The sequence below is a fragment of the Diabrotica undecimpunctata genome, chromosome 2 (genome assembly GCF_040954645.1).
Source record: "Diabrotica undecimpunctata isolate CICGRU chromosome 2, icDiaUnde3, whole genome shotgun sequence".
NCBI classification, from domain to species: domain Eukaryota; kingdom Metazoa; phylum Arthropoda; class Insecta; order Coleoptera; family Chrysomelidae; genus Diabrotica; species Diabrotica undecimpunctata.
This window is the reverse complement of record NC_092804.1, coordinates 114571630-114599064: the sequence shown is the minus strand read 5'-3', so window position 1 is coordinate 114599064 and position 27435 is coordinate 114571630. Positions and strand designations below refer to the sequence as shown.

Here is a 27435-nt window from a genome sequence, read left to right as displayed (position 1 = left end):
ATTTTAATTTAGCATAATATCTCATTTTGTGTATCTTTTTTTTTTCTGAAAAAGTTGTCTGTTGACGTCAAATCTCTAAATAGACAAGTTTTAAGTTATGAGAAAAATAATGAGTTTGGCGTTTTGAATGTTTATTTAAATATATTTCCATTAAAAAAATTATGAGTCCCTAGAGGAGAGTATTTTTTTAATATCTCATACTACACATTTCAACTGTCAAACCTGTATATACTGTTGTGTCGAGTAAAAATCTAACTTAATTGGCCCAAGGTTCTAATTACTTTTTCTACATCCGAATATAAAATAAATATAAAAATATGTAGAAGCACATTAAATACGAATCGGCGGTCTTGTCGTAATATTTATGCTTGTCAATGTAGTTAAACCTCATAAATAATATTGAATCTCTTAACAATTTACGATGGTATTCTTTGTAGAATCATAAACCTAAGAAATTCAAGAAAATCAGAAATATGGATTAGGTTACAAGATAATATGTTTAATATTCATTTAAAATTTACACTTTTAATTTTATTTATTATTTTTTATAACAACGAAAATAATAAATTAAATACACAAGTATTTTACAACATACACTAAATGCAAAAATTGCCTTATGATTATACCGTATAATCTAAAACATACTGAGAAAATTGTGAACTGATCTGATTAGTAGTTGAATTGGTAGGATGTGTCATATTGTACAGTAATTCATTAACGTCCTTTACCACTTGGGTAGCGACATTTTTGATAATTCCTTCAATAATTCCTTGAATTAATGGATGTAAAATTGTTGTAACGAATTCAGAAATTAAGTTAAAAATAAAATCTCCTGGATTGCCACTTACGGTAACGGATATTTGCCTAAAAAAAAAAGAAAAAAATAAATTCAAAATAAATATATACCCGCAGACAAAAATATTGCATATTTTTGTTAATTCTTTCTTTACTTTAAAATATGTGTGATTTATATTGCAAAATATTATTTAATAGGGCATTTTAAATTATTAATAATATAATAAATTACTCATTTAACATTCTTGGAGAAGTTATTAAAATTACTTGTTTTTTTGATTTAAACATTTAATTGGAAAATGCAGTATTAATTAAATGTCACTGTAATGCTTAGGAATCGGTCATTTTAAAAATCACATATATTACATCACATATTGTACCTACTGAAATACTTTTGATAAAAACGAGAACTAAAAAACTAAACGCAATATTGTTTGAAGGAATTTATTTATTATTCTGGCTTGTTACTTTCGTACATAATATACATAATGCCTTCTATCATATTTTATAGGTTTTGACACAAAACTTTCAAAAAAGCAACATAGAAGTCAATGGATTTTTGAACAATAGACACATATTATGTGGTTTTTAAAATGACTGCTAGTTATCAGTAAAATTTTCTAAAATAAAACTACGTTTTTGCAATGTCAAATTAATAATTATCGGCATATCTGTGACCGGCCCAGCGCCATTTCATTTTTTTTTTTAATTTCTTCCGCGATAGTCCTGATTTGCGTTTTACATCTTATCTCGGTATTTCTAATTATGTCTCCCAGTGATATTCCATGCCAAATTCGCTCCATTGCCCTTTACGTTTAGTTTTTTAGCAGATTTTCTGGTAAGGGTTGCGGTCTGCAATATGTACAAACTGGTAGTATGCAACTGTTGTACACCCTTTTCTTTAAGTTTATAAGAATGGAGGTGTTTTTAAAGGTATATACTGGTTTACCGAAAACGTCCCATGCCAATTGTGTTCTTCGTTTAATTTCAGCATCTTGATTTAGTTCTTCCAGTTTGATACCATGGCACAGATATACATGATGGTAACATTTTCTATGGTATACCTAGTTTTATATTATTATATTTGTCTGGTCCTGGCTCATTATTTTTGTTTTACTGTAATTTTTAAGCTTCAAAAACTTCATTTAATTGTTGTAACATTTCATTTAGTTCTTGGATTTTATCCGCTATTAAAACTATGTCATCTGCTAATTTCAAGTGGTTTAAGTATGATCCGTTGATGTTTGTACCCTTGTTTTTTTAATTTTACTTTCCTATTGTAGTTGTTTCATTCTAATGTCTTCTAGCACAAGAGTGAACAGTTTGGGAGAAATGGTATCTCCTTGTCTCACTCCCCGTTGTAGATTTATGGGATTCATTTTTGTGCTTTCGTAAAACTTAATTTGCATGGTGGCATTTTCATATATGCTTTTAATTACATTAGTATATCTTAAATCTATACGTGCGGTTTCTAGAGATTCAAGCATAGCCCATAATTCGATGGAATCGAGTGCTTTTTAAAAATCCACAAACACCATATGAATTCGAACGTTACATCTCGCTACATTTTTCTATTAGTGTTTTTACGGTATGCGAGTGGTCTATGGTACTAAAATGTTTTCTGAATCAAGCTTACTGGATAGGTTGGTAGAAGTCAAGCTTATTTGTTACTTAGTTGGTTATGATTTGTGTTAGCAATTTATAAAGATGTGGTAGTAGGGAGTAGTAGGGTAATTATCGATGTTCGCTTTGTCTAATTTCTTGAATAGTATATAGAATAACTTCGGAATTGTATCATCCTTGAAGAACCTTTCCTTTATCAATTATTTTAATAAATAAAATATATTTAACACCTGTTCCATTTTTCTGCCACCAATTTTCAATATTTCAACCATAATTTTAACCTCTCCCGAAAATTTATCAGTTTTTAGTTGACTTAGTCTCCCATTCTTATTTCAGAGTCAGCATAATTTATAAATCGTTCAGTATGTTGTTCTTATGGTTGTGTTTTGCTGAGTATAATTTGATGTAAAATTTTTCTATGATTTGGCTTATTTTCTTTCTGTTTCGGACGGTGACGTTTTTATGGATTTTTATGTCAATTATTTTTGTTTCGCCGCTTGAGTTTTTTGCTTTCAGTACTTTGATATTGCAGTTATCTTGTGTCATATCTTTTTTAGATTGTTAATAGTTTAATTGTATTGGATTGGAGTTTAGATGTTTTGGCTGCTTTCGTGTTCGAGCATATTTTCTTAATTGATATTGTTCAAATTTATTTTTTATTTTTTGGCTATTCCGTTTATATCCACTTGTTTTAGTGTCTTTATTGATCTTAGTCTTGTGCTTAGCTCTTTTTAATATTCGGTTTGTTTTTCGATTAGCACATCGATAGTTGAGTATCGTTCTTATTTGACAAGTTTTTTTCATCACTTTTGGTATAAAATTTGTTTAGTACTATCACATCGGTGCATATCTTGTTGTTATTGGAGAGTCTGTAGTCTATTTGGTTTTTAGTTTTTTTATCTGCTCTGAGCCATTTCTATTTACATTATTTAGAATTTTTTTAAAAATCATTGAGGCAAAGTAAATTTTTGTTGTTGAAATGGTTGTACAACATCTCTCCCCTTTTTTTCCTGTTGTCCAGCCCAAAACGACCGATATATTGTGTATATTGTGTGTCGCCCTCTTCTTTTATTCCGATTTTTGTATTAAAATCTCCTGTGACAATTCCTCATCTGTTGAGTTTCAGATCGATGCATGTCTGTGTATTATCTGTAAGCTGCTCTTCAAAGCGATGAGAATACTCGGTTTGACACTCCACAAAATTTTGTTACTTAGTAGGGAGCTCTTTTTTATCAAGAACGACACCACCTATGTAATGATTATCTACAGAGTTTTTCTGGTATACCTCATGAGCAGATTTTAAGATGTTATATGCTATGGTATAATTTCACTATTTGAGAGAGTGATTCATCGTTTAAAGGCGCAGAAATGCGAAAAGACGTATGAAAATCCAGTGACGTACACTCACTTTTATTTTAACGTTAATTATATTTTATTTTTCAAATATTAATGTTCGAAATAGGCCACAATATATTTATTTACAAGTTTTTACTGACGTTTCGATCTCTATATCCAAAGACCGCTTTCAAAGATATAAATGATAGTTATATCTATTTTATTTGTTTATTATTATATATTTTTATAATCTTATATTGTTTATTTTCTTTTTTTTTTCTTTAAACGGAATAGAGATCGAAACGTCAGTGTATTAAACATGTAAATAGATATATTGTGGCTTATTTCCAACCTTCTCCCTAAAAATACAGAATGCCACAAACAAGAAGCTATAGAAAAATAAATATATCTGTCATTTGTATGTTTGAAAACGGTCTCTTTATAGAAATTGAAACGTCCCTACTAATTAAACATTTGAATAAATATATTGTGGCTTATTCCCAACATTATTTCTAAAAATACAGAACGACAAGCGAAAAGCCATAGAAAATAAATATTACTAACATTTGTATAATTGAAAACGGTCTCAGGATATAGAGATCGAAACGTCAATAAATAAACATATGAATAAATATTTTGTGGCTCACTCCCTACATTCCCCTAAAAATACAGAATGCCACAAACAAAAAGCTATAAAAAACAAGTAATTTTGCAGAAAGTTTACTAATGCCAACCGGCTGTCTCGGAAGTTACGCTAAAACCTCTTTTGACGTAACCCGTCCTTAAAGAGTTACACAATGAAATTTTTTTAAAACAAATTTTAAGACAGTTTCCACACCACCCCAGGGGTATGTCTTGTGGCGCGTTACTTTTTTTAAATGGATGTTCGCCAAGAGCCATATTGTCTTATTAAATAAAATGAACAAAACACTTAAACAGTATAAGAAAAAACAAAATAAAATCCTATAAAACAAAATAAAATTCTATAAAAACAAAATAAAATAATGTTTTTTGATCAGATAAAAGGCATATATCGAGCACAGTTTAATTAAATCTTGCCCAAGTACTTTCGATCGCTAGATCATCTTCAGGGGCATTTCGTCAATTGTGGCCTATCCGGCAAGAACAAGATGTCATAAACATATAAATGTACATTACACTACACTACAAATGGACAGACAAACACTTTAAAATAATTTAAGGAAGGCTACATTACTTGAAGAAGCCGGAGACAGAATCATTCAGATGATAAGATAGTGACCTTTTTAAAACATATAATGTCAGATTGGAAGACAAAAATTTACCTCAAAATATCTGGTGAAAACAATATCGAAACTAAAAATATTGCAATCAATCGGGGCCTATTTCAAGGAGATTCGTTGAGCCCACTGGGGTTTTGTCTAGCGATGAACCCCCTATCCCTGATACTGAACTCAACTGATACAGGATTTAGCATCAAAAATAACACTACTGTTGTTGCAAAGCTTAATCATCTATTGTATATGGATGATTTAAAACTATTAGCTTCCACTCGATGCCATCTGAAACAGATGCTAAAAACAGTAGAAAATTTCTCTAATGATATTAGTATGTACTTCGGTCTTGACAAGTGCCGTGTCTTAAATATAATCAAAGGAAAGGTTCAGACCGGTGAATTCGATATACAAAACGGCCAACACATCGAGGCCATGGGTGAAAACGATATGTATAATTAACTAGGAATAAAGCAAGCGCGGAAGATTGACCATAAGCAAATGAAAACTTAGATAACTACTGAGTTTATACGAAGGGTAAAACAGCTGCTTCGTTCACACCTTAACAGTAAAAATTTGTTTAAGGCACTAAACACCTACGCATGTTCCGCTTAGCTATTCATTTGGTATTGTTAAGTGGACAAAAACGAATTTAGAAAATCTTCAGCAAAAAGTACGAACACACCTCACAAAGGCACAAAAACACCATCCCCGAAGTGCAGTAGAAAGAACGACATTACCACGGTATTTAGGAGGACGAGGTCTTATGGATATAAGTGAGCAACTAGAAAAACAAATTACTTATTTAAGAACTTATTTCCAGGTGCAGGCTGAGACATCTACTCTACATCGTGCGATTTGTGCAGTAGATGATACAACACCGATGAAACTGAGGGAACCAGAAATGCGCATAAACCATCTTACTAAGGACGAAAAAATGCGCACCTGGATGGGTAAAACTCTGCACGGGCGACATCCCAATGAGGTCAGTCAAGACCATGTCGACAATATAGCGTCGAACTATTGGCTGACATCAGGAAAGATGTTCCCTGAAACAGAAGGTTCACTACTGGCCCTTCAGGATCAGGTTATACCAACCAAAAATTACCTGAAATATATCGTCAAGGACCCTCAGGTCCAAAATGACAAATGCCGATATGGATGTTAAGCTCAGGAAACCATCCAACATCTTACCGGGGGCTGTCAGGCATTTGCTGCAATTGAATATAAGGAACGGCACGACTTTCATCAAGAGATATGTATCAAACTGGGATATCTTTAAACAAACCATCTTCCAAATTATCAATACGTTCCTGAGAGTATACTTGAGAATGACAACTACAAGCTATACTGGGACCGCACTGTGCTCAAAGACCAAACAGTGGCACATAATAGAACAGATCTCATATTAATTAACAAACTGAAGAGACAAACAACATTAATTGATGTGGCAATACCCAACAACAATAATCTTCGTGTTAAACAGAACGAAAAAACACGAAGACAGTGGAGAATGGAAAGTACCCAGACAATACCTATTATTTTCTCTACTACTGGAGTCATTCCAAAGAACCTTCTAGAAAACATAAAAAAGCTAGGTCTGAATGAACATCTCTACAAGACCATGCAGAAAGCTGTACTACTCTCAACGTCCAGATGTGTACGAAAATTTTTGGGAGATACTCCAGCATACCAAGTCACCTAGGGCTCGATAACACGGAAAGAGTCCCATTAGAGCTCAATCCTTTTGATACCATAGGTATCTGGGATGAGTGAATTTTCCCCTTAGAGGGAGTGTGAGCCGTATGGCTAAATGGGGTACTGGAGAGGCTTGATAATGAAATAGAACTAATAACCACTATATAAACAAGAAAACTGGAATATCTAGGTGCCAGGATGAGGGGGCCAAAATATATAATTTTGATACTCATTATACAGGGAAAGATTCAAGTAAGAAAATCTATTGGTCGAAGGCAGAATTCTTGGTTGAAAAATCTACGTGATTGGTATCAATGCAGATTGCTTGATTTGTTTAGAGTAGCAAGTTCAAAATTAAAAACAGTCATTATAATTGGTAGGGATGCTGACGGTCATACCTTCGTGACCTGGCTTTTCCTAACATATACTTGATACACAGACAATGAAACATGAATCAACATTTGCTGCTGGCAATCTAGCTAGCACCGGATCGTTCTAAAATTAACAGTTTTACGTTGATTCTACTAAATAATGTTATATAGTTAAAATAATTTAATTTCATGTTTTGTAACTTTATTAGTAAATGTTATTAATAAGTTATCAAAACCTGCACGGGCATAAAGTACACTATTATATGCTATTATGTAGTTGGTATAAATCAAAATACAATAATGAACCAGTATGACTTATAGTATATTTCTAAAATAAGCATATTACATCTTCTTCTTCTTCTTCTTCAGCCTTCATTCATCCATTGTTGGACATGGGCCTCCTCCAATTGTTTCCACGCTTCCCTATCTCTTGCAATTCTCATCCATTGCTTTCCAGCTACAGCTGTTATATCGTCTATCCATCTCTTTTTGGGTCTTCCCACGCTTCTTTTTGTTTCTCGAGGTCTCCAGAATGTCACTTTATGAGACCATCTGTTGGTGTCTTGTCTTGCTACATGTGCTACCCATTACCATCTCAATGTCGCTATTTTTTCCATGATGTCGGTTACTTTAGTTCTTCGACGTATTTCGGTGTTAGGAATTTTGTCTCTGAGGCTTATATTTAACATGGCCCTCTCCATGGCCCGTTGAGTTACTCTTAATTGTTCTGCCATTTTTCTTGTTATTGCCATAGTTTCCAATCCATAAGTTGCAACTGGTAGTATACAAGTGTCATAGGTTTTTCGTTTTAAGTGTATTGGGATTTTTCTGTCTTTTAAAATGAAGCTCAACTTCCCAAAAGCAGCCCATGATAATTGTGTCCTTCTTTTAATTTCTAGGGTTTGATTTTCCTTTTCGTTTTTAATTGCATGTTCTAGATATATATATTGTTCTATCTTTTCTACATTGATTAGCATATTACATGTAGTATATAATATGTCCTAATAGGGAAAATTAAAGTTAATGTTAAAAATGTTAATGTAAAAAAAATTTATAAAATCATTGAATAAGAAATACAATACAGATTAAATACATTATTAAATAGGACCTAAGATTTAATAAAGCAGAGTTAATCTTAAAGACCGAGCACAAAGTTAAAGTAAATATAGGAAGATTTCGAAAAGACCGCATATAAATTCGGGAAACTATAATCCGATGTAAAATTTGTACTTTCTACTTACCCACAATCTGTTACTTCCAATTTGTTAATACTGGCCGTTAAGTTGGGTATATCAAAATCAAAGCTAAGATAAAATTTAAATTGTTTAATATCTCCTGTCAGTTCTCCTATCGGGCCCATACCAAGTACATGTATTTCATAGTCATACATAAACTAAAAGGTAGAAATAACTCCCATTAATATTAGATAAAATACAATTAAAATAATAAATGTACCTCTTAACGCTATAAAATAAATCATTTCATAGCTGTAAAGAAATTTAAAGAAAGTAAACTGGATAAATGAGTGGTGAGTATAGTATTACAGTAACCTCCACAAGTCCACATACGATTCATAAAGACATAAAATACAGGATAGAATATTTAATTTAAAATTATTAATTGACTATTACTCTATAATAGATGGATCTGTTTTAAATTAGACATTTTCCATATGAGTCTTTTTTGCTGGAATCACTTCACGATATACCTTGTATCAATAATCACAACATGCGGTAGTTGCAAATCTTATGCTTAATTTTTTATTTAACAAAATCTGAAAAATTTCCGATTTTTGCGCTTATATTTTTGTCTATAACTCGAAACATGTTGCTCCTACAAAAAAAAAATATACTAGTTAAAAGTTTCGATTTTCAATTTATTTTATATTATTTTACTAGCTTTAAATTGAACATTTAATGTTTATTGTTTAAAATATAGCAATAATTGAGAAAATAGTACAAAAAATGGAGTTTTATAATTCTATATCTTACATAATATATGTAAGATATAGGTAAGAGAGAGACAGAAGATATATTTTCTGTCTCGAGAATAAAAATGTTCCTTTTGTAAATATATTTAATATTTAGTAATATTATTATTATTTTTCCATTCTCTTCAGATTTGTCTTGAGCCTCGTTAGGCATGTTAAATTATAAATTAAAACTTGTAAATATCTCAAGAAAGTTCAAATGTCTACTTATATACCTACACAACAAACAACAATTAAATTTTGTATCTGTCAATGTCAGACAATTTGACAGTTGTATCAGGAAACAATATTTTTATTTTATTAATATTATTTTCATGGTAAATTTCTCCTGGTGATTTTCTGTTGTTTAATTTATTTATTGCTTCCTTTACCTCTTCCTCCTCAATATTTATTTCTTCGTTTGCCGTCATCTCTGGTGTTGGTAGTTCAATATCGTCACCTTTAGAAAATAGAGATCGAAAGTAGTCTGCCCATGTTTTTTTTCTGAATATGTTTTGTTTTTATCAGTTCATTTATCTCTTTTCTTTGTCCTCTGATCATTCTCCATATTTCTTTCTGTGTTCCGTAATCGTGTTCTATCTGTTTTGGGAAGCTCTGTCAGTGTTCATTTTTTATTTGTTTAACTAAAGTACCTATTCGTTTCATTTCTGACTCGTTTATAGTGCTTGTATGCCTGTTGTGTTTGTTGTGTTCTGTATTGCAAAAGACTTTCTTTTATCCTTCATATTTTTTCTCTTTATACAATGGGGTTTTTTTATATGTTAGGGTTTGTTACTTTCCTCTCTAAGTGATACTGTTTTTGTTTTTGTTTCTCAACTTGAAAATTACGTAATGAATTTTTACTTTTGTATTTTTTTTATAATTTTTTTTGTTTTTTGTATACAGGGTGGTCCTTAAGTAATTGTACAAAAAAAAAACAGTAGATTCTACAGTTTAAAATATTACGATTTAAGCCAGATTGCTTTAATAAAATGTTGATATTAAGAAAGATACAGGGTGTTAAAGTGCAAAATTAAAATTTTATTTTCCCCTATTACTTTTATGTTTGTAAACATTTATGTATAAAACTTTACAACTAGGTACTTTTAAATATGAGAAATTATAATTTGATGCACACTTTGATGTAACTGATAGAGGGCGCCATTTATGCCACATATGTGGTATAAATTTGCACGTAACTTTTTTTACTTTTTAAGTTACCTGTATTTCGGATAAAAAATATTAAAGATACATTATTTTGACAAATAAAAGGTATACTAGTTAATAACTTCAAAACTCAACAGTTTTCGAGATAATCTCATTTTAAAAATATTTTATATTTTATATTTTTTATTAAAGATAGCGCATACTTCCGCCATACTTCTTTTACGATCGCCATAACCTAAGATTATCAAAACTTCTATTCGCTGTTTTTCTGACAGCACCATTGTAGCATGTATAAATTCCTTATAACCATCGAATATTCAATGTATAAAATTTATTTGGTACACCCCTGAGCATGTATAAAATTTCGTTGAGTTTCTGTTTATATTGTGACGTAAGCGTCTGGACACGTCGAAGAAAAATCCCACTGCAATTTCAACTGCGTAATAAAAATATGATCATATTCTACGTTTTAGTTCTGCAATTTTCAAATCTTAAGAATGATCAAGGTCGAATTACCCTGAGCGCGTCTTTGAAAAGAATTCCGATTGGCTAATCCCTTTGATTGATACGAGGGGTGAGACGCAACAGAGGAAGCGGGTACACAGAGACTGAGGCGAGGTCAAATTCAAATTGGGTTTGAGATTTTAGAGAGAGAAGACGCGGCGTGGGTGGCCTGAAGAAACCGTCAAATTTGTTTGTAAAAATGTGAATTATACTCGCATGTAATGTGTCAATTTTTGTCAGAGTAATCACTGTTTTGTTTTTGTGCTGTGTCTCATCTAAGGGATTTGTAAGACGGCGTTTCAAACAAGTTTAAAAGATACCCACATGGTTCCAAGCAAAAGCTTGAGTTTTTAAAAAGCCTAATTTCAAAGATTGCGTCAAGATAATCCAGTGCCCAGCTTCCATCCTCATTTTGTTTGTCCCTGTTGTCATTCCAGACTATTTTTGCAGCTTGTGACACGGATTTGTGTTGTTTTGCAGTGAGTTTTGAGTCCAGTTCCAACCCCAGAACTTTTAAAGGAGATATAACATTTAGTGAAAATCATGTACTGTTTTTTGTTAGATTTTTTAAAGTGAAAATAAACATTTTCTATCAATAACTGCTTTCATGACAAGTTAAGAAATTGTAATAAGTAAAATTATAAATATTAGGGAGTGGCTAACTTTCATATTAATTATTCTTACAAAGTTTTAAAATTTAATATTGACATATGACAGCTAGCTTTATTTCTTTGGCATTTGGTACATACCTAACCATAAATTTAAAATTCGTTTTGTTTTGTTTTTAAAAAGGTTAACCTATATGCATAGTTCCATTTAAAAAGATATTTTTAATTTATAATAATTTATTTCCGCTACAAAATGCGCCAATAATAATTTAAATTTCTTATAGTGTCCCCAACGTCTAGATTTATAAACCGATAGCAACATTGTAAGTCGTTTTTGTATTTTAATATTATTATTTATATTTGTAACTGTTTGTGGTGAGATAACAATAAATATGTAATTTTTTTCCCTAAACCAAGTTATTATTTCTTGTAAGCGGCGTCCATTTTAAATAGCTTAGGAACCTTCTTGTGTTGTTTTTCCCAGGAGATCTATGTACCCCTTTTGATTCACTTTTTGTAGTTACCCCATTCCAGTCGCCTTGTATTCAAACAAAGGAATCGTAATCAATGGAGAGGTTGTAAATAATAATTTGTAGTAAATATTCGATACGCAGACGACACTGTACTAGTTGCAAGAACAGTAGAAGAATTACAACGATTACTTACAAATATAAATATTGCCTGCAACAATTATGGCATAAGTATCAATATCAAAAAAACCAATTATATAGTCTTCAGTAAGAACATGACACAACCAGCACATATTAGTATAAACGGCATTCAAATTGAAAAAGTATTAAGCTACAAATACTTGGGGACTTTAGTAAACGAAACTGGAGACCAAAACAATGAAATAAAAAGACGTATCGAAATTGCCAGGGCCACCTTCATAAAGATGAGGAAATTCTTCTGCAACAGAGATATAAGCATTCCTCTACGATTAAGAATGCTAAGGAGCTACGTATTTAACACGCTATTATACGGTGTAGAGTCCTGGACTCTCAAATAGAACAACATAAAAACTATTGAAAGTTTCGAGAAGTGGTGCTACCGTCGAATGCTAAAGATAAGTTGGGTTGAAATGGTCACAAACTTTGAAGTAATGCGAAGGATAGAAAAAGACCCAGAAATTTTGTCAACGATCAAACGAAGAAAACTTGAATATATGAGTCACCTGATGAGAGGACATAAATACGCATTACTTCAAAATTAATGCAAGAAAAAATAGAAGAAAAACGGAATCCAGGCCGTAGAAGAATGTCATGGCTGCGTAATTTGAGAGAGTGGTTTGGCTGTACCACTACTGAACTCTTTAGGTCAACTGTAAACAAGGTCAGGATAGCCTTGATGATTTCCAATCTCCGATAGGAGTGGCACAAGAAGAAGTCTCCTTGTTATTCACTTATCTACGACCCAGCTTTCCAAACAAACCCAGAGTAGCCGCTCGCAAACGTTCCGGTTTGTTTTGCTTACCCTATCTCTACCTCAGTAATTTCTGTCCGCAATTTTCAACCTCCTATAATAATACCAATGTGGTAGGCAAAATAACCGTTACACCATTGTAATTTCAAATAATTTCTATTAGAGTAATATTTCTCAAAAAAATACTAGTGCAGACTTCTAACTCATTGTGACACAACAAATCAATTTAATATTGACATATCCAATGGTAACTACGAACTTACGGTCTGGGTGCTAAGGAATCTGACATGTGTATAGTCGTTACCACTTTATTTTATTGTATTGTTGATCTACAGCCTATTATAAAGCATTATTATTTGAATGGAATTGGAAGATAGATTGGAACAATCTATCTTCTGTATCGTACAACAATAGGACACACCATTCGAGCATTTGTTGTAATTATGTAATATGTTTGACTTTAATATGAGATGACTTCTTTAATAATTTTCTTTGTAAAATAAATTTTGAATTAAATTTTCAGAATCCGAGCACTGGTTTCCTTTACACTCTCTATACTAAAGTTTGAATGTGATAAGTTTAGTACGGTTGCACTCAGAAAAATATGAGAGATAAAAATATGTCCTTTATATTCTATTCTATTCTAAAAAATAAAAATAAAAATCGACCTGTCAGAGCTTTAACTCTGAAAATGATTAAGTCATGAGATAATAGACCGTTTCCACACTTTATGAACACACTGTATATATAGATATATATATATATTAAACCTAAAGCTAAGATTTATTAAACTCAAGAGGCTTCCGGATTGAACCGGGTCGAATATCACTACGCCTAGGTTTCGACATTCTCTCTGATGTCTTTTTCAGGACTTCCGAGGTCTGAGTATCCCGATTCCCGATTGACTACTACTCTGATCACTAATCAATACACTACTGCTGCACAGTGATGATACTTCCTGCATCAGTGATAATTGACGCGGTTCAACCCGGAAGCCTGTTGAGTTTAATATTAAGTTTTGTAATAGTATTAATCTTAGCTATAGGTTTAATTGTACTAGCCGCGGAAATCTTTCGGAACATATATATACATAGCATACGTTTAGTGACTTTAAAAATATAATAATAAATATTTACTTACGCTAAGGTCGATAAATTCAATTGGAATTATAAGACTTAGAACCTTTGTATTATGTTTATACGAAACAAATACGTCGTCGTACCTCTCAATGGTAGAAATACCACGAAGTTCACCTTTTGTTAATTTGAAGTTGGCAAGAAGAAACTAAAAAATAATAATTATGGTGTATTTTTCAAAGACAAGAAATAATAATTTTTTGTTTTTAATAAGTTAATAATAAATTAATAATTTTAATCACTTAATAATAAAATTCGCAGGTAATATCTTTATTAAACTGGCCATTTATATAGTTTTAAACATTGCTTAAATGGGATCATATAACCAGTGTTATTAATATTCTATTTCTTAATAATTCTTCTTCTTATAGTGCCGTGCATCTATAGTGTGTTGGCGAACTATCTTAAGGCCAGAAGGTTGTCTTGTGCGGCATGCAAAAGCTCACCAGTGTTATTTTAAACTTCTATTGTGCCTTATTCTCAATGAAAATTAGGTATAACCTAATCAGATTAAAACAAGAAAGCGTGAGAGAATTATACAGAAATAGATTAAATCAAAAGTTGGAAAATAAACAATTTAATAAAAATGAAGAACATTACACTCACATAAAAAGATGTCTCCAGGAGGGAGCAACAGAAGCCGTTGGATACCAAATCCAGAATCAAAGAAAACTTCCATATTGGTTTGACGAAGAAATGGAACAAGAAATAGAGAAGAAAAGAGACCAATATCGAAAAATTTTAAATACAAAGAATATAACGGATAAAATAATCTACAAGGAGTCTCAAGTTAAAGTATGAAAAATGATATGTCGGAAAAAAAATGGTAAACAAAGCTTGGCAACAAAAGTGTAACATGATAAATTCACATATAGGAGGACGAAGAAGCACAGAAAGTTGGACAGTCTTAAAATATCTACGACAAGATAAGAAGAGAGACATAGTGTCAACAATAATAATGGATGACTGGGACCAATATTTTGAGAAACTCCTAAGGGAAGATAGACTACAATTTGAAGACAGTAACGAAACACAAAATATAAATATTTTAACTTCGCCCATACGAATACAACGAAATAAGTGGAAGATATATGTAGATCTCTAAAAAATAACAAAGCACCGGGTCCAGGTAACATCCCTGCACAGTTAATTAAAAACGGTACAACCAAACTATATACAAGTTTAGCCAGACTGTTCCAAAACTGCATTAATGGAATGACAACCCCATCACTTATATCCACTATATACAAAAAAGGTAGCATGGATGAATGTGACAATTAGAGAGGCATTGCCGTGACAAACTAGATCAGTAGAATATACGGAAAAATAATTAAAAACACAATAGAAAGCGAATATAAAGACTTAGAGGCTAAGCAACAGTTGACCATTTGTTTTGCATTACACAGATTATTGAAAAGAAAATAGCCTATAATCAAGAAGTACATTTATTGTATGTAGACTTACGAAAGGCTTATGATAGCGTACCACATTATACATTATGGGAAGCGTTAGAGAAAACAAGAATAAGCATGAATTTAATAAATGCGACGAAGGAACTGTACGCTAATGCTAACTCAAAAGTAAAGGTTGGAAATAACCTGTCAAGTGGATTCCAAATGAATAAAGGCCTTAAGCAGGTGTCTCTCCCCGACATTATTTAAAATTTATCTAGAACAAGCTCTAAAACTGTGAAAGCGCAAATGTAGAAATATGGAAATTCCGATTAACAACAACAGCATATACCCTTTGTCATTTGCAGATGATCAACTAGTGATAGCACAAGATTATAAAGATATTGAGTATATGACTCAAAATTAATCGAGTAGTATAAAAAATGGAGACTTAAAATCAATATTCAAAAAACCGAGTATATTTGTATCGGCGTTGAACAAATTCTTACCTCATATTAGAAGATGGAGAAGTTATCAAACATTACAACACATATAAACATTTAGGTATGATCATCACAAAAGAAGGCAACGTAGATGACACAATTGAGAAGAAAAACAATCAAGCAAGAAAAGCAATTTCCGTTCTCAATAGTATCCTTTGGGATCAATAAATCTCTAAAGCACGATATTTATAATACAATCATTAAAAGTAAAATTACCTACAGTAGTGAAGTATGGTAAATAAAGGAAAGATACAAGAGAAAACTTGATAAGAACTTGAAAACAGAATAAGAGAAATTATGAAAGTAAAACATACAATAGTAGACGATATTGATACCCAACAACTCAGATGGTACGGTCATGTACAGAGAATGTCTAAAGAACGTCTCCCAAAATAAGTCTTAATGTGGACCCCTCACGGTAGAAAAAAGGAAGGAAGACCCCGCCTTAGTTGGAGAGAAGGCATCAATAGAGAAATGAAAAACAGAGACATAGAAGAAGACTTATGGATAAATCGAGTGGCAACTGGGTATCGGAAGACGTAGGAGAACGTTTTAAACCAATCTATATATATTATATTCAAATAGAATATAAATGGGAACAGCTAACTTAATATTAAATAACTTATTACTAAAACAATAAGAAGAAGAAAACTTTATAGGTTTAAATTTTATTAATTTAGAAATGGCGTATTAACTACTACATTCTTGACAATCAATATTAAGGCTGTGGGATACAGAGTTGAAAGTATTATTTAACCTACACAAATCACTCATTAGAAGTAAATTAGATTATGGTTGCAGATGTTACAATGCTGCAATCAAAACTAATTTAAATAAAAATTTAGTAACATTTATTTACAGCCTTAAGCACTTGGAGCTAGTTAAATTAGTAGCATACAAGTTATATTTAGAAAACGATCTCTACACTTAAGAAAACAAATATTCTTAAACTTTCTTGCCAAAATTTTAGTGGTACTGGTTACAATTCGCTTTTTCTAGTTATAAATCAGTACTTACGTCTTGGGCTATATCGGTAATAGCAATTGGTTCCAAATCATGATTTACAGCGTATTTAGCTATATAACTTAGAAGTTTCTCTGCATACTCATTTAATTGCGCAGTTATGCCTTGATCATTGCCGTTTGCCCTAAAAGGGAAATTATTAGCGTTTCTAATTATTAAAGTATGTATAGAAAGGATAAATTTTGCGCTATTTTATTATATTGAAATATTTCTATCGACATTTTTTATCGAAAATGTAATTATAATGTAATTATATAAAAAAATATATTTTTTTTTTGTATTGAAAATTAACCTTTGTTTGTTAAAATTCTATTCTGTCATTTTAATTGTTTACATACCACAGAAAAAAATTAATATGCCGAGGACGCATATAGCAAAGGAATATCTGGTTGAACAGCACATTAAAGTGGAGTTTAAGAAAAACAGAATATGTACATTTGTAGGTAAAAATATTAAAGCCTGTTAAATGGTTTTCACATGAAACAAGGTTAAGATAACATGGAAAATATCAAATATAGTTTAAAAAATCGTGTTAGAGGCTACGGATCAAAAGATAGATAAAGAGAATCGTAACAAACAGAAACTCTGAAAAACAAACAAAATACTACTATAAAACTCATAAAAAAAATGAAAACGTGTCGTGATACAAAGGACCCAATAAGGAAATTTTAAAACAAATAATTTCTGTGAAAAAAGAATGGATAAAAAAAATTTAAAGGGTTAGAAGATTTAGAGATAGATGTAAATGGTAGAGGTAGTTTATTTATAGTCAACAAAAACAGTAAAATTGAATCAGACGCAAAAAAATTACACAATAAAAATGGGCACTATATTCGGAAAGTCTCTTTGCTAATCAGGGAGAACAATAACATACAGTAATAGATAGATCATACACTAATTATACTTATAGAAGAATTTATGCAAGCCATTAAATATACAAAGAACAACAAAGCACACAATGAAAACCTTATAACACTTAATGAATATTTTAACACCTGTTTATGTTATGAAACATGTATGTTATGAAACTTTACCACACGACTGGTTTACATCTATATACACATTTTGCTCTTTAAAAAAGTACAAAACAAAGAAATACAAATACCACCGAACAGTACCTCTAATGAAGTATGCTAAAAATATTTTTACACAAACTTTTAATCGGATTTACCACAGATAAGGAGAATATAGGTAATATTCCTCAGTATGGTTTTATAAACAGACTGTCTAGAGGTAATTTTAGAATTAACTTTATGGTAGTTTGACTCATAGCTAAAAGATTTTTTTTATAACCATACTATCGAAACTTAGTCTGTTATTTGGGTGGATTCGAACAATTTTTGAGCGAAGTGTGATAATGGAGCATTTGTCCCTTAAGCTATCAAAAACTCATGGATTTCATGCCAGAAAAAAATTATAACCACAGTGATAATTTTTATTTTAATCGACAGTTTTTAACATATAAAAAGCCACATCAATTTTCTTGTTGTAACGATCCGGCTAATTTTTTGTTGTCTTCTTCTTTTCACCTTAAATAACTTTTGACAAATATTTTTTATCCTTCCAAATCGTTCCAACCATTATTGCGCTACAATCTTTTAATAAGTAAATTATTCAAACGGTAACTAGTAAACCAGGTATTTAGGGTCACATTACGATTTGTATTTTTGATTGAAGCAATTAACCGTTTCACCACATCATATGGTAAATTGCTGAGAGAGAAAGTCCCATCAGGTTGCTTCCCAGTATATACCTCCATATTTATTGCAAAAAATGTTTTGGAATAAACTAATGTAAAAATCTTTATTCCATAATTTAAAGACTTTTAGGTATATATTGCCTAAATGAGCATCTTCTTCGGAAAGCGGGTAGCATTTCTTCCAAAGTCACAAACTCAGATGGAGTATAATTGTTTTTATAATTCTTGACAAACAATTCAAAAATCCAAGAAATCTGAATCTTTGGAGAGTCAGAATCAAATGAAAAATCTCCACCTCAGTTGCCCAAAGATTTTCCAAGCTCAACCTATTTGCTTGTAAAGTCCTGCTAAATATAACAATCCAATGCACGCTCTCATTTCATAACTTGTTTTACTGGATTCTAAACATACTTCCTTTTTATTGTCAATATAAATATTTACTCGACAAGTAAATAAAAAAAACTTACAATGAAGTAAAAACTTCTTTTTGTAAAATGATTTAAAATTTTAATACTAATTTTTTTTAAAATCCAAAAAGGATTTATAAATGTTCAAAACGTTTTCGATCCTATCAGATCATCATTAGTGAACAACGTCTATATAGTAGTTGGAACTAGCCACATGATGAGGTCAGATGGCCATTAAATTACATAATTTAAATAACTAACTTTATAATTAAGTCACTAGGTCAATAATAAAGGATTACTTTTTTGAAGTGAACGTACCAGCTCTAAGAAGGAAACCTTATGCCTTAGTTGGTTGGTTAATTAATGGATATTTAATAATTAACAATTATGTTACATGTAATTAACAATTATGTTAACAATTATGTTACATGAACATGTTATTAAGTAAAAAAAATGTGATAAGGACAACTATTATCAGTAATTATATTATAGATTATAGATAAAAAATTAAATATCATTTTCAAATATTATTTCTCTCAACAACGGTCACTTAATCGGTCATTTCGATACTGCATACCTGGCCTGTTGACGTTTCGGCCGGTTAATCCGATGTGTCCAATATGTATAACCTAATAACATGTTCAATATGATAATATATACATATACATGTATTTATTAAGGATAGAAAAATATTTCTTATGTTGATTATATATTATTGTAGAGAGTATTACACACTCTATATTTGTTTATGTATAAAACAATTGAGAAGTATTTTATACATTTTTATGTGCATTTCATATTGAATATATCAATCTAGTACCACATCACTAATATAAAGTTAATTATTTTTTAAAAAAGTCTGTGATCTTCTCCTACATCTAATGTTCCTGACTCATGTTGTTGCTCAATATTTGAGTGACACATGTATTTTAATGTAATTTCCATTGTATTTTTCGCTTTTTCATAAGAAACCATTTTCTCCTTATCACTTATACTCTCGTTATTTTTTCTGGTTCTTTGGTTGGTAAATCTAGGATTTCTTGTTCAGGAAATCATGTTCAAGCTTATCGTCCACATTTTCTGGCTGTAATGTTTTCTTACCCGATATATTTGAAGATCTTGTAGAATTGATTTGTTGTTATTCTTCAGTCCCTGCAATATTCGATATTTTAAGCTTTTAATCACTCAGTCTATCGGTTGTCTTAGGGCTACCGCAGGCTTCTGCGGTAATTCTTTACGGATTCTGAGGTGGTTGAAGTGTGTTTCGGGAAAGTTAGTTTTTTTACATTATAAAATTATGTACATGGGCAACAGTAGTAACGACAGTGAATGAATGTCTTCAAGTGAAAAGTAGTGGATCATTTGTAATTCTTTAAATCGCCAGCTCTCGGCTCATCCTATAAATCAAAAAAGGCAGTATCTTCGAGAATCTTATCACCTATTTAAAAAACCTAAGAATCACCACTCCGACAGATTTTATGCTTATATGAGAATGAGTCTTGATACTCATATATTTCAGTATATTTATCATACCATCCGTATCTCCAGCGAATGTCACGTGTTCTGAAAACCACCAATAAACTTATAATTTACCACGCGATCAACAGCTTGATCACGATGTAAAACAAACTATTTTGTTCTGGCTGTAAACCGCGATGATAGGTCGCGAGGGAGAACTGGTGAAACATCCTTGGCATGTGCGATCTCATAAGAAAATTAAGGTTTATTTTGACATCGATGTATCGACCGCGACTGGGACCTCGATCGCACACATCCATGTATCGTCGGTATGTCCGTACCCTTAATCTCATCACATTAGGAGAAAGGAAAACTAATTTTATGTCATCTACATCGCAATCACGAGGATGTTATCTAACATTAAACTTGATTTTATCGTCAAGTTTACCCTTTTTAAATATTTTTTATCTTTTGGAACAAACTCTGCATTAAACCACTTTTGAAATAAGTCTGAATTCATCCACGCGAATTTTTGTGACAATGCGGACGGCTATCGAAAAAAAGAAAGGAATACAGTGAACCAATTTATTTGGCATTTGTGGTTTATAATAAGGCATTCGATTTCATAGAACTCTGGGCCGTATTAAAAGATTAATTTCAGATATAAAATACTACTAAAATGCTACTACGTAGCACAAGGTCTAAGTTAGACAGGAAGATACTCCATAATTATTTACTCTTGCAATAGAAGATGTGTTCAAGAAGTTAAATTGGGAACAACTTGGAATTAAAATCGATGGCAGATTTCATCATCTAAGATTTGCCGAGGGAATAATACTCATAAACAACAATACAGAGGAACTGTTCTACATCCCAAACGAGCTTAAACACGAATCTACAAAAATTTGTTTGAAAAATGAATTTAAACAAAACAAAACTGATGTTCAATCAAAACATCAGAATAGACCTAAATGGAAGTGAGATCGAAATGTCGAAAAGTATATCCTGCGATCAAACTAGGCAAACAAAATCACACGGTAAAGATAACTAAAAGAATCCGAATGACTTGGGCAACAGTAGGAAGACTCAGTATTATGTTTAAAACAAAAAGATACCATAAATTTAAAGAATAGAATATTAAACAGTTGAATTCTACCAGTTATAACCTATGGAATGAAAAACGTGACACTTACAGAATTATCAGTCATCAGATTAAGAACAACATAGAGGGCCGTCGAACGAGCTATGTAAGGAGTTTCTCTGAGTGAACATATACGAAATCAACAGCTCGAGAATGTGAGAAGCAGTATAAAGATGGAAGATGGAATTAGAAGAATTGCTTAAATGGCCTTTGTCCAGGAGTGAATGTGAACAGGTTGAAGAAGAAGAGTTTTATGACTTATAGTCGAAAGGGGGGTCAGATTCAAATAAATGTTCCTAGTCTATCAGACTTACCCATAATAAAAAGAATTATTTTATGAGTCCCTGCTGCATTCGAAAAAACAACTACTGTAACACCTGCTTTGTTCTTTTTAAAACCGAATACAGTCTGTTTATAACTATCTAGAAAAGTTGTTCTGGTAACATTTTAACATTAAACTCCATATCGTCTACATTTTAAACTTGTTCAGATATAATCACATTGTTTTAACCATTTCACCATAGTCTTGAATCCTGTTGCACCAAAACTATCAGCAGACATTTTTTTCTCAATTTACATATGTGAAATAAATTCCGTGTCGCTTTTCTTTCATCGACTAAGTCAATAATCCCTTGTCACAAATTCGCCTCTATTTTTAATCTTCTAATGGATGGCAAAACCTTTTTCTTTTAAAATGGGGTCGCCAATTGGTGTACTTCTTCGACGTTCCTAAAGAAACCAGATCGACAAAACTTTACCTTTTAAAATTTTTACAAAAATTTACAGGTCGGTAAATACGAAGGGAAAATCTCAGTTAAGAGAAAAATATACTGTAATAAGACCGCAAAAATTTTGAAAGTGAGAAGAAAAATAATATACCAAAAAAATTAGTAGTAAGTAAAGTAAAGTATAAAAAAAACGAAACGCCCAGAACTCTCTTGGTAAAAGCATTTAAGGAACTTATACAGACACAGCGTTATGACAAAATGCTCTACACAGATGCCTCCAAAGAAAAACAGGTCGTCGGCTGTGCCGTCAGTACCTCAAATACAATAGTAGCATCATATCGGCTTTCTCACACATGCAGTATACACACTGCCGAACTGTACGGAATACTTGGGGCATTAGACTCGCCCATTTCTAATAAGAAATCATTATGAATATGCACCAATTCTCTCTCCGCAATTGACTTAATTAGAAATATATACTCCATACATCCCATTGTACAGTGCATCCACAGTATCTGCCAACAGCACTCAAAAAATGATGTTTCAGTAACTATCATCTGGATACCATCCCATGTTGGTATCAATGGAAATGAGAACGCTGATTATGCAGCAAAAGTGGCCTGCTACTTAGAAAATATGGAAAACATACAACTTCACCAAGACCTAAAGGCCAGTATTTACTTCACTTGGCAAACACACTGGAACGTGCAAAATACAAAACTATGCACAATTCAACCAACTGTTACCACCATCACCATGCCTCAAATGAGCAGAAAAGACAATATTATTATCAGAAGGCTCAGAATAGGTCCCACTCGTCTTACTCATGGATATCTGATGTCTTCTGAAAACCATCCTCGCCGTGAACATTGTAATGAGTTTTTAACAGTCCAGCACCTATTACTAGAATGTGTCCACTACAAACCTCAAAGAGACTACTTCAACTTTCAAAATAATTTAAGTGATCTACTCGGTTCTACAAACATGTACAGTGCCATAATTCGTTTCCTAAAAGACTGTTACCTTTACTACTTAGTGTAATCATATTAAGATGTTGTTACTGTATCCTAACTTGTATATAAACAGATTGTATATGTATGTAAATATAAACATATTGTAATAAAATTTGTACCCGTGTCAATGGTCCATAGTTGCCAAGACACTTTAATTTAAAATAGAAAAAAATTCTGAAGGCAAAGAAATATAAGAGAAATCTGTATTTATATTGAAATTAACACATTCATGTTAAATAAAATATTTCCAAGTGCATTTGTAGTTAGCAAAATTTACTCATAAATATTAGCAACGGCAATTGATTATTACCACATATTTATACAAATATGGCAATTTTTCAACTACCGTATATGTTATTCAGTATGTGGAACAAAAATAACGCCTAATGCTTTGAATACAAGTGAGACAGCATCCACGGATGCTGGAGTCGCGAGTCTAGCTTTTAAATAGTGTTGCAAAATTTCTTATTATTCCTTCTAAAATATTAGTCGAATACATGAGAGTAACATAATATTTAAATCCACTACAGTTTATTGTAGAATGAAAATTAATATTGCCTCAACAAAACTTACATGAAATAATCATGTAACTGTTATTTTTTAAACGATTCTATCATTACTTGATTAATTAACAAAGAGCACTTGAGCTAAATAAATAACGTATTTCAGTAGACAGACAGATAATATAAACGGTGTCTACCCCCACTATGAGTGTATGATTACTCCTCAAAAGAATAGTGGTGCTTATCTGTACAGCAGGTTTATGGTCTATATATTTGATTTTTAGCCGTGTTGGTAAAAGCTTGAAAACAAATAATTTACATGCCAAGGGTATATTTTCAAGAAGAAAAGTTTTAAATGGTGAAATGGTATAATGGGAACCATTCCTTTGTAGAAATAATACAGTTATTTATTGCTGCTTTTGAAAATCGTCCAATTTCGACAGAGAAAACAGTACGATCAATTATTAAAACTTTTAAAATTTCGGTTGCATAAATATCTGTATGAAATACATCTGTAGTCCAACGGACCAACCACGATCGAAACAAATCTCTGTTGAACGCGAAGCTCGCGAAATGTAAGTTTGTTTAACTGCTAACTGCTGAAGAAACGCCTTGCTCGAGGTCAAATTGCGGTCGAAGTTGACCTAAAGGAGAGAACTGTAATGAATATTTTAAAAAGAAATCGATACAATTGCTATAAAGTGCAAAGTACCCAAGAACTTTTTCCAGACGATCATTTTAAACGTATAGAATTTTGTGAATTTTATTTAGTTTTATTTCTGGTGAATGCTAAAATCAAAATTATATTGGCGTGAATTCGAACAAGCCACCAAATTCTGCCCAACTCTTTAGTCGGGTACAGCCAAATCAGCTGAACGCAATGAGACTTGCTTCAGTTGATAGATTCGGATTTTGTTTAGCGCAAAATGGTGGTTTGTTCGAACATTTAATTGGTTAGAGATTTTTTTTACAAATGCTTTAATTTAAATTTAATTATTTAGAATAATTTATTTAGTTGGTTTTTTTCTTATAAAAATAATATTTATATTTTGTTAATGTTAAGTTACAAACAAAGTAAAGATAGCCGTGATGATCGCCAACATCCGGAACGAATAGGCACTTTAAGAAGACGAATGTTAAGTTAGTTATTGTTTTATTTTCAAGCTTCCACAGCTAAAAATCTACAAGAATTGGATTTAAAACTCGAATATAAGTGTTCGAGTTTGTCTTAAGGTTTACCGACGGAAAGTTGGCGACGAAATAATTTTATGCAAAGAACTACACACTCCTCGTCAGTTTCTGACAATTACTGAATAATACCGGATAGCCGGATGTATCTTGGCGCCCCGCACTGTGAAGGAAGCCGTTGCTTAAAATTTTACAACTCTTCAGTGGAATAATGCGATGTTGCTATACATCAATTCCTTAAATCAATGTTCTTTGTTAACTAATTAAGTAATTGATCAGAAGAATCAATTATAAAATATCATTTACAGGGTAACTTTATTCAAGTTTTTTGGGACAATATTAATTTTCATTCTACAATAAACTGTAATGGATGTAAATATTATTTTACACTCATGTATCGGAATAAAATTTTAGAAGGAAAGATGTAACAGAAATATAGCAACACTGTTTAAAAGTCATACCTACTCCTTCGAGATGGTGACTGCTTCTCACTTCTATTCAAAAAGTTAAGTATTATCTTTGTTCCACATACGGCATAACGTATACGGTACTTGAAAAATTGCCATATACATATCCATAAGGAGCAACGATTGTCAAAATCAATAAGAAGCAGTAAAAACTTAGTCAGATAAGAGGAGAAAAGAAAAACGAGCTAAGACGTTAACTAGTTATATATTAGCGGAAATGTTTCGTTTCTTATATACAAAACAGCATCTGCCCGTATCTGTAAGAACAAAGCTGCTCTTAGAAGGAAAAACGTTTATTTTAAATTAAAAGGAGAATGCCAACTGAGCAAGAAAAATGGCATCTCAATATAGAGTGAAAAGAGATAATTAATGTAAAAAGGCGACTTTCATGAAAAATACATTCCGTTAGTAAAAAAGAAACCCAGTTTTACAAAAAATTGGCCATGAAAATCAAAAATTCACATAGTGTATTCGTATTTGAAAGATTTATAGTAAAAATTATTTAATCCATGTATAAACAGATTTATTCAGATATAATTGTAATATAAGTATAGCCTTAAATGTTACACTGAAGCGTAAACAAAACTAAGTATATACAAAAAATACTTACTCCAAACTTTTGATTAACTTTTCTACTGCTATTTTTACAAATTTCTCATAAATTTCAGTATTTTTTGTTTCCCTTTGTACCTGAGCTGCCGAAATGGCAACAAAGAATAAAAATACTATAAAACCCTTCATAGTTTGAACAAACGACTGGAACTAACAGATCTTATAAATTAACTATTGATACGTTTGCTATTAGTTTTAAAACTAATTTTTTTATCTACTGATTTGACTACAAAGTAGTTTTCTTAGTCTAAATCAAGATTAAAACTTATTGATGCAAAAGATAAAAATCTGTTTGTAATAGTATCACTTTTTTTTTCTATATTTAAACTTATTTCGTCATTTAATTTTCCCTAAGAGTATTGATAAATTCTTATATTAATTACAGTTTAAATAGACCTAATGAACAGACCTAATCAATAAAATACTACATTTAAATTTTATTAATATTATAATATTAAATTAGAATAGTGTTAAGATACAAATTCAGAGCAACCCATGAACGTATTATTTTAACAGAAATTAATTTGATGCTCTAGTAATATAATGGGACATTCACGTTTCGACTTGCGATCCCACTTAGTAGGACTAATAGGCGAACTCCCATTTAAAAAAAAAGTGACGCGCCACAAGACATACCTCTCGGGTGGTGTGGAAACTGTCTTAAAATTTGTTTTAAAAAAATTTCATTGTGTAATTCTTTAAGGACGGGTCACGTCAAAAGACGATTTAGCGTAACTTCCGCGACAGCCTGGTGGCATCAGTAAGCTTTCTGCAAAATTACTTGTTTTTTATAGCTTTTTGTTTGTGGCATTCTGTAGTTTTATGAGACTGTATGGAATAAGCCACAAAGTATTTATTTATAGGTTTAATTTACTGATTTTTCGATCTCTATATAAAGACATCGTTTTCAAATATACAAGTGATAGTAATATTTATTTTTCTATGGCTTTTTGCTTGCCGTTCTGTATTGTTACACTTCTTGAAAATTAACTTTATTCAACCCCAACAATATGACAATATCATATAACTAACTGACAACTATATAATAATTTTTTGACGTTTTAAACTTCACTATATTTTTCGTCAATGGACTTTTCCTATGTGGGATAAATCTTTCGTAACACTGCTTCCTCTTTTATGGTTATTCGCCTCGAATAACTGGACTATCGGGAATCGATTGAAGCCAACGAGGTGGATCAGTTCCATGGTATGGAGATAGTCTCTCGATATGAACTACATTGGGTTTATTTCTAGCTGTATTCTTTTTTAAATATTTTTCGCACTTGCTTATTTTTTCTATTGTTGTACATAATGCTATTTGTTGTTCTTTCTTCAATTTAAAAGGCTTTTTAGACAAATTAGCAACCCTTACTGGAATCATCGCATCTACATTAATAAGGCATCTGGCTATCAAAATTCCA

The 27435-nt window shown here is 31.5% G+C and overlaps 1 protein-coding gene across 1 annotated transcript; it reads right to left on the bottom strand.

The window, feature by feature from the left end:
- Positions 1-509: 509 nt before the first annotated feature.
- LOC140433411 (uncharacterized) lies at positions 510-26211 on the bottom strand. The gene is made up of 5 exons (XM_072521423.1): positions 26013-26211; positions 16793-16922; positions 13886-14029; positions 8317-8468; positions 510-864 (listed from the first exon to the last, which is right to left on the bottom strand). Exons 1-5 carry the CDS (start codon positions 26141-26143, stop codon positions 621-623), a joined length of 801 nt encoding a protein of 266 aa, XP_072377524.1. The 5' UTR covers positions 26144-26211; the 3' UTR covers positions 510-620.
- Positions 26212-27435: the final 1224 nt, after the last annotated feature.

Excerpts from the sequence above, each read along its gene's own strand:
- LOC140433411 (XM_072521423.1), bottom strand. The coding sequence starts at position 26,143 with ATGAAGGGTTTTATAGTATTTTTATTCTTTGTTGCCATTTCGGCAGCT. Across the intron at positions 8,469-13,885 it reads TTGAATTTATCGACCTTAGC|TTTATGTATGACTATGAAAT; the intron begins GTAAGTAAATAT and ends TCTACCTTTTAG. Across the intron at positions 865-8,316 it reads TTGGAAGTAACAGATTGTGG|GCAAATATCCGTTACCGTAA; the intron begins GTAAGTAGAAAG and ends TTTTTTTTTTAG.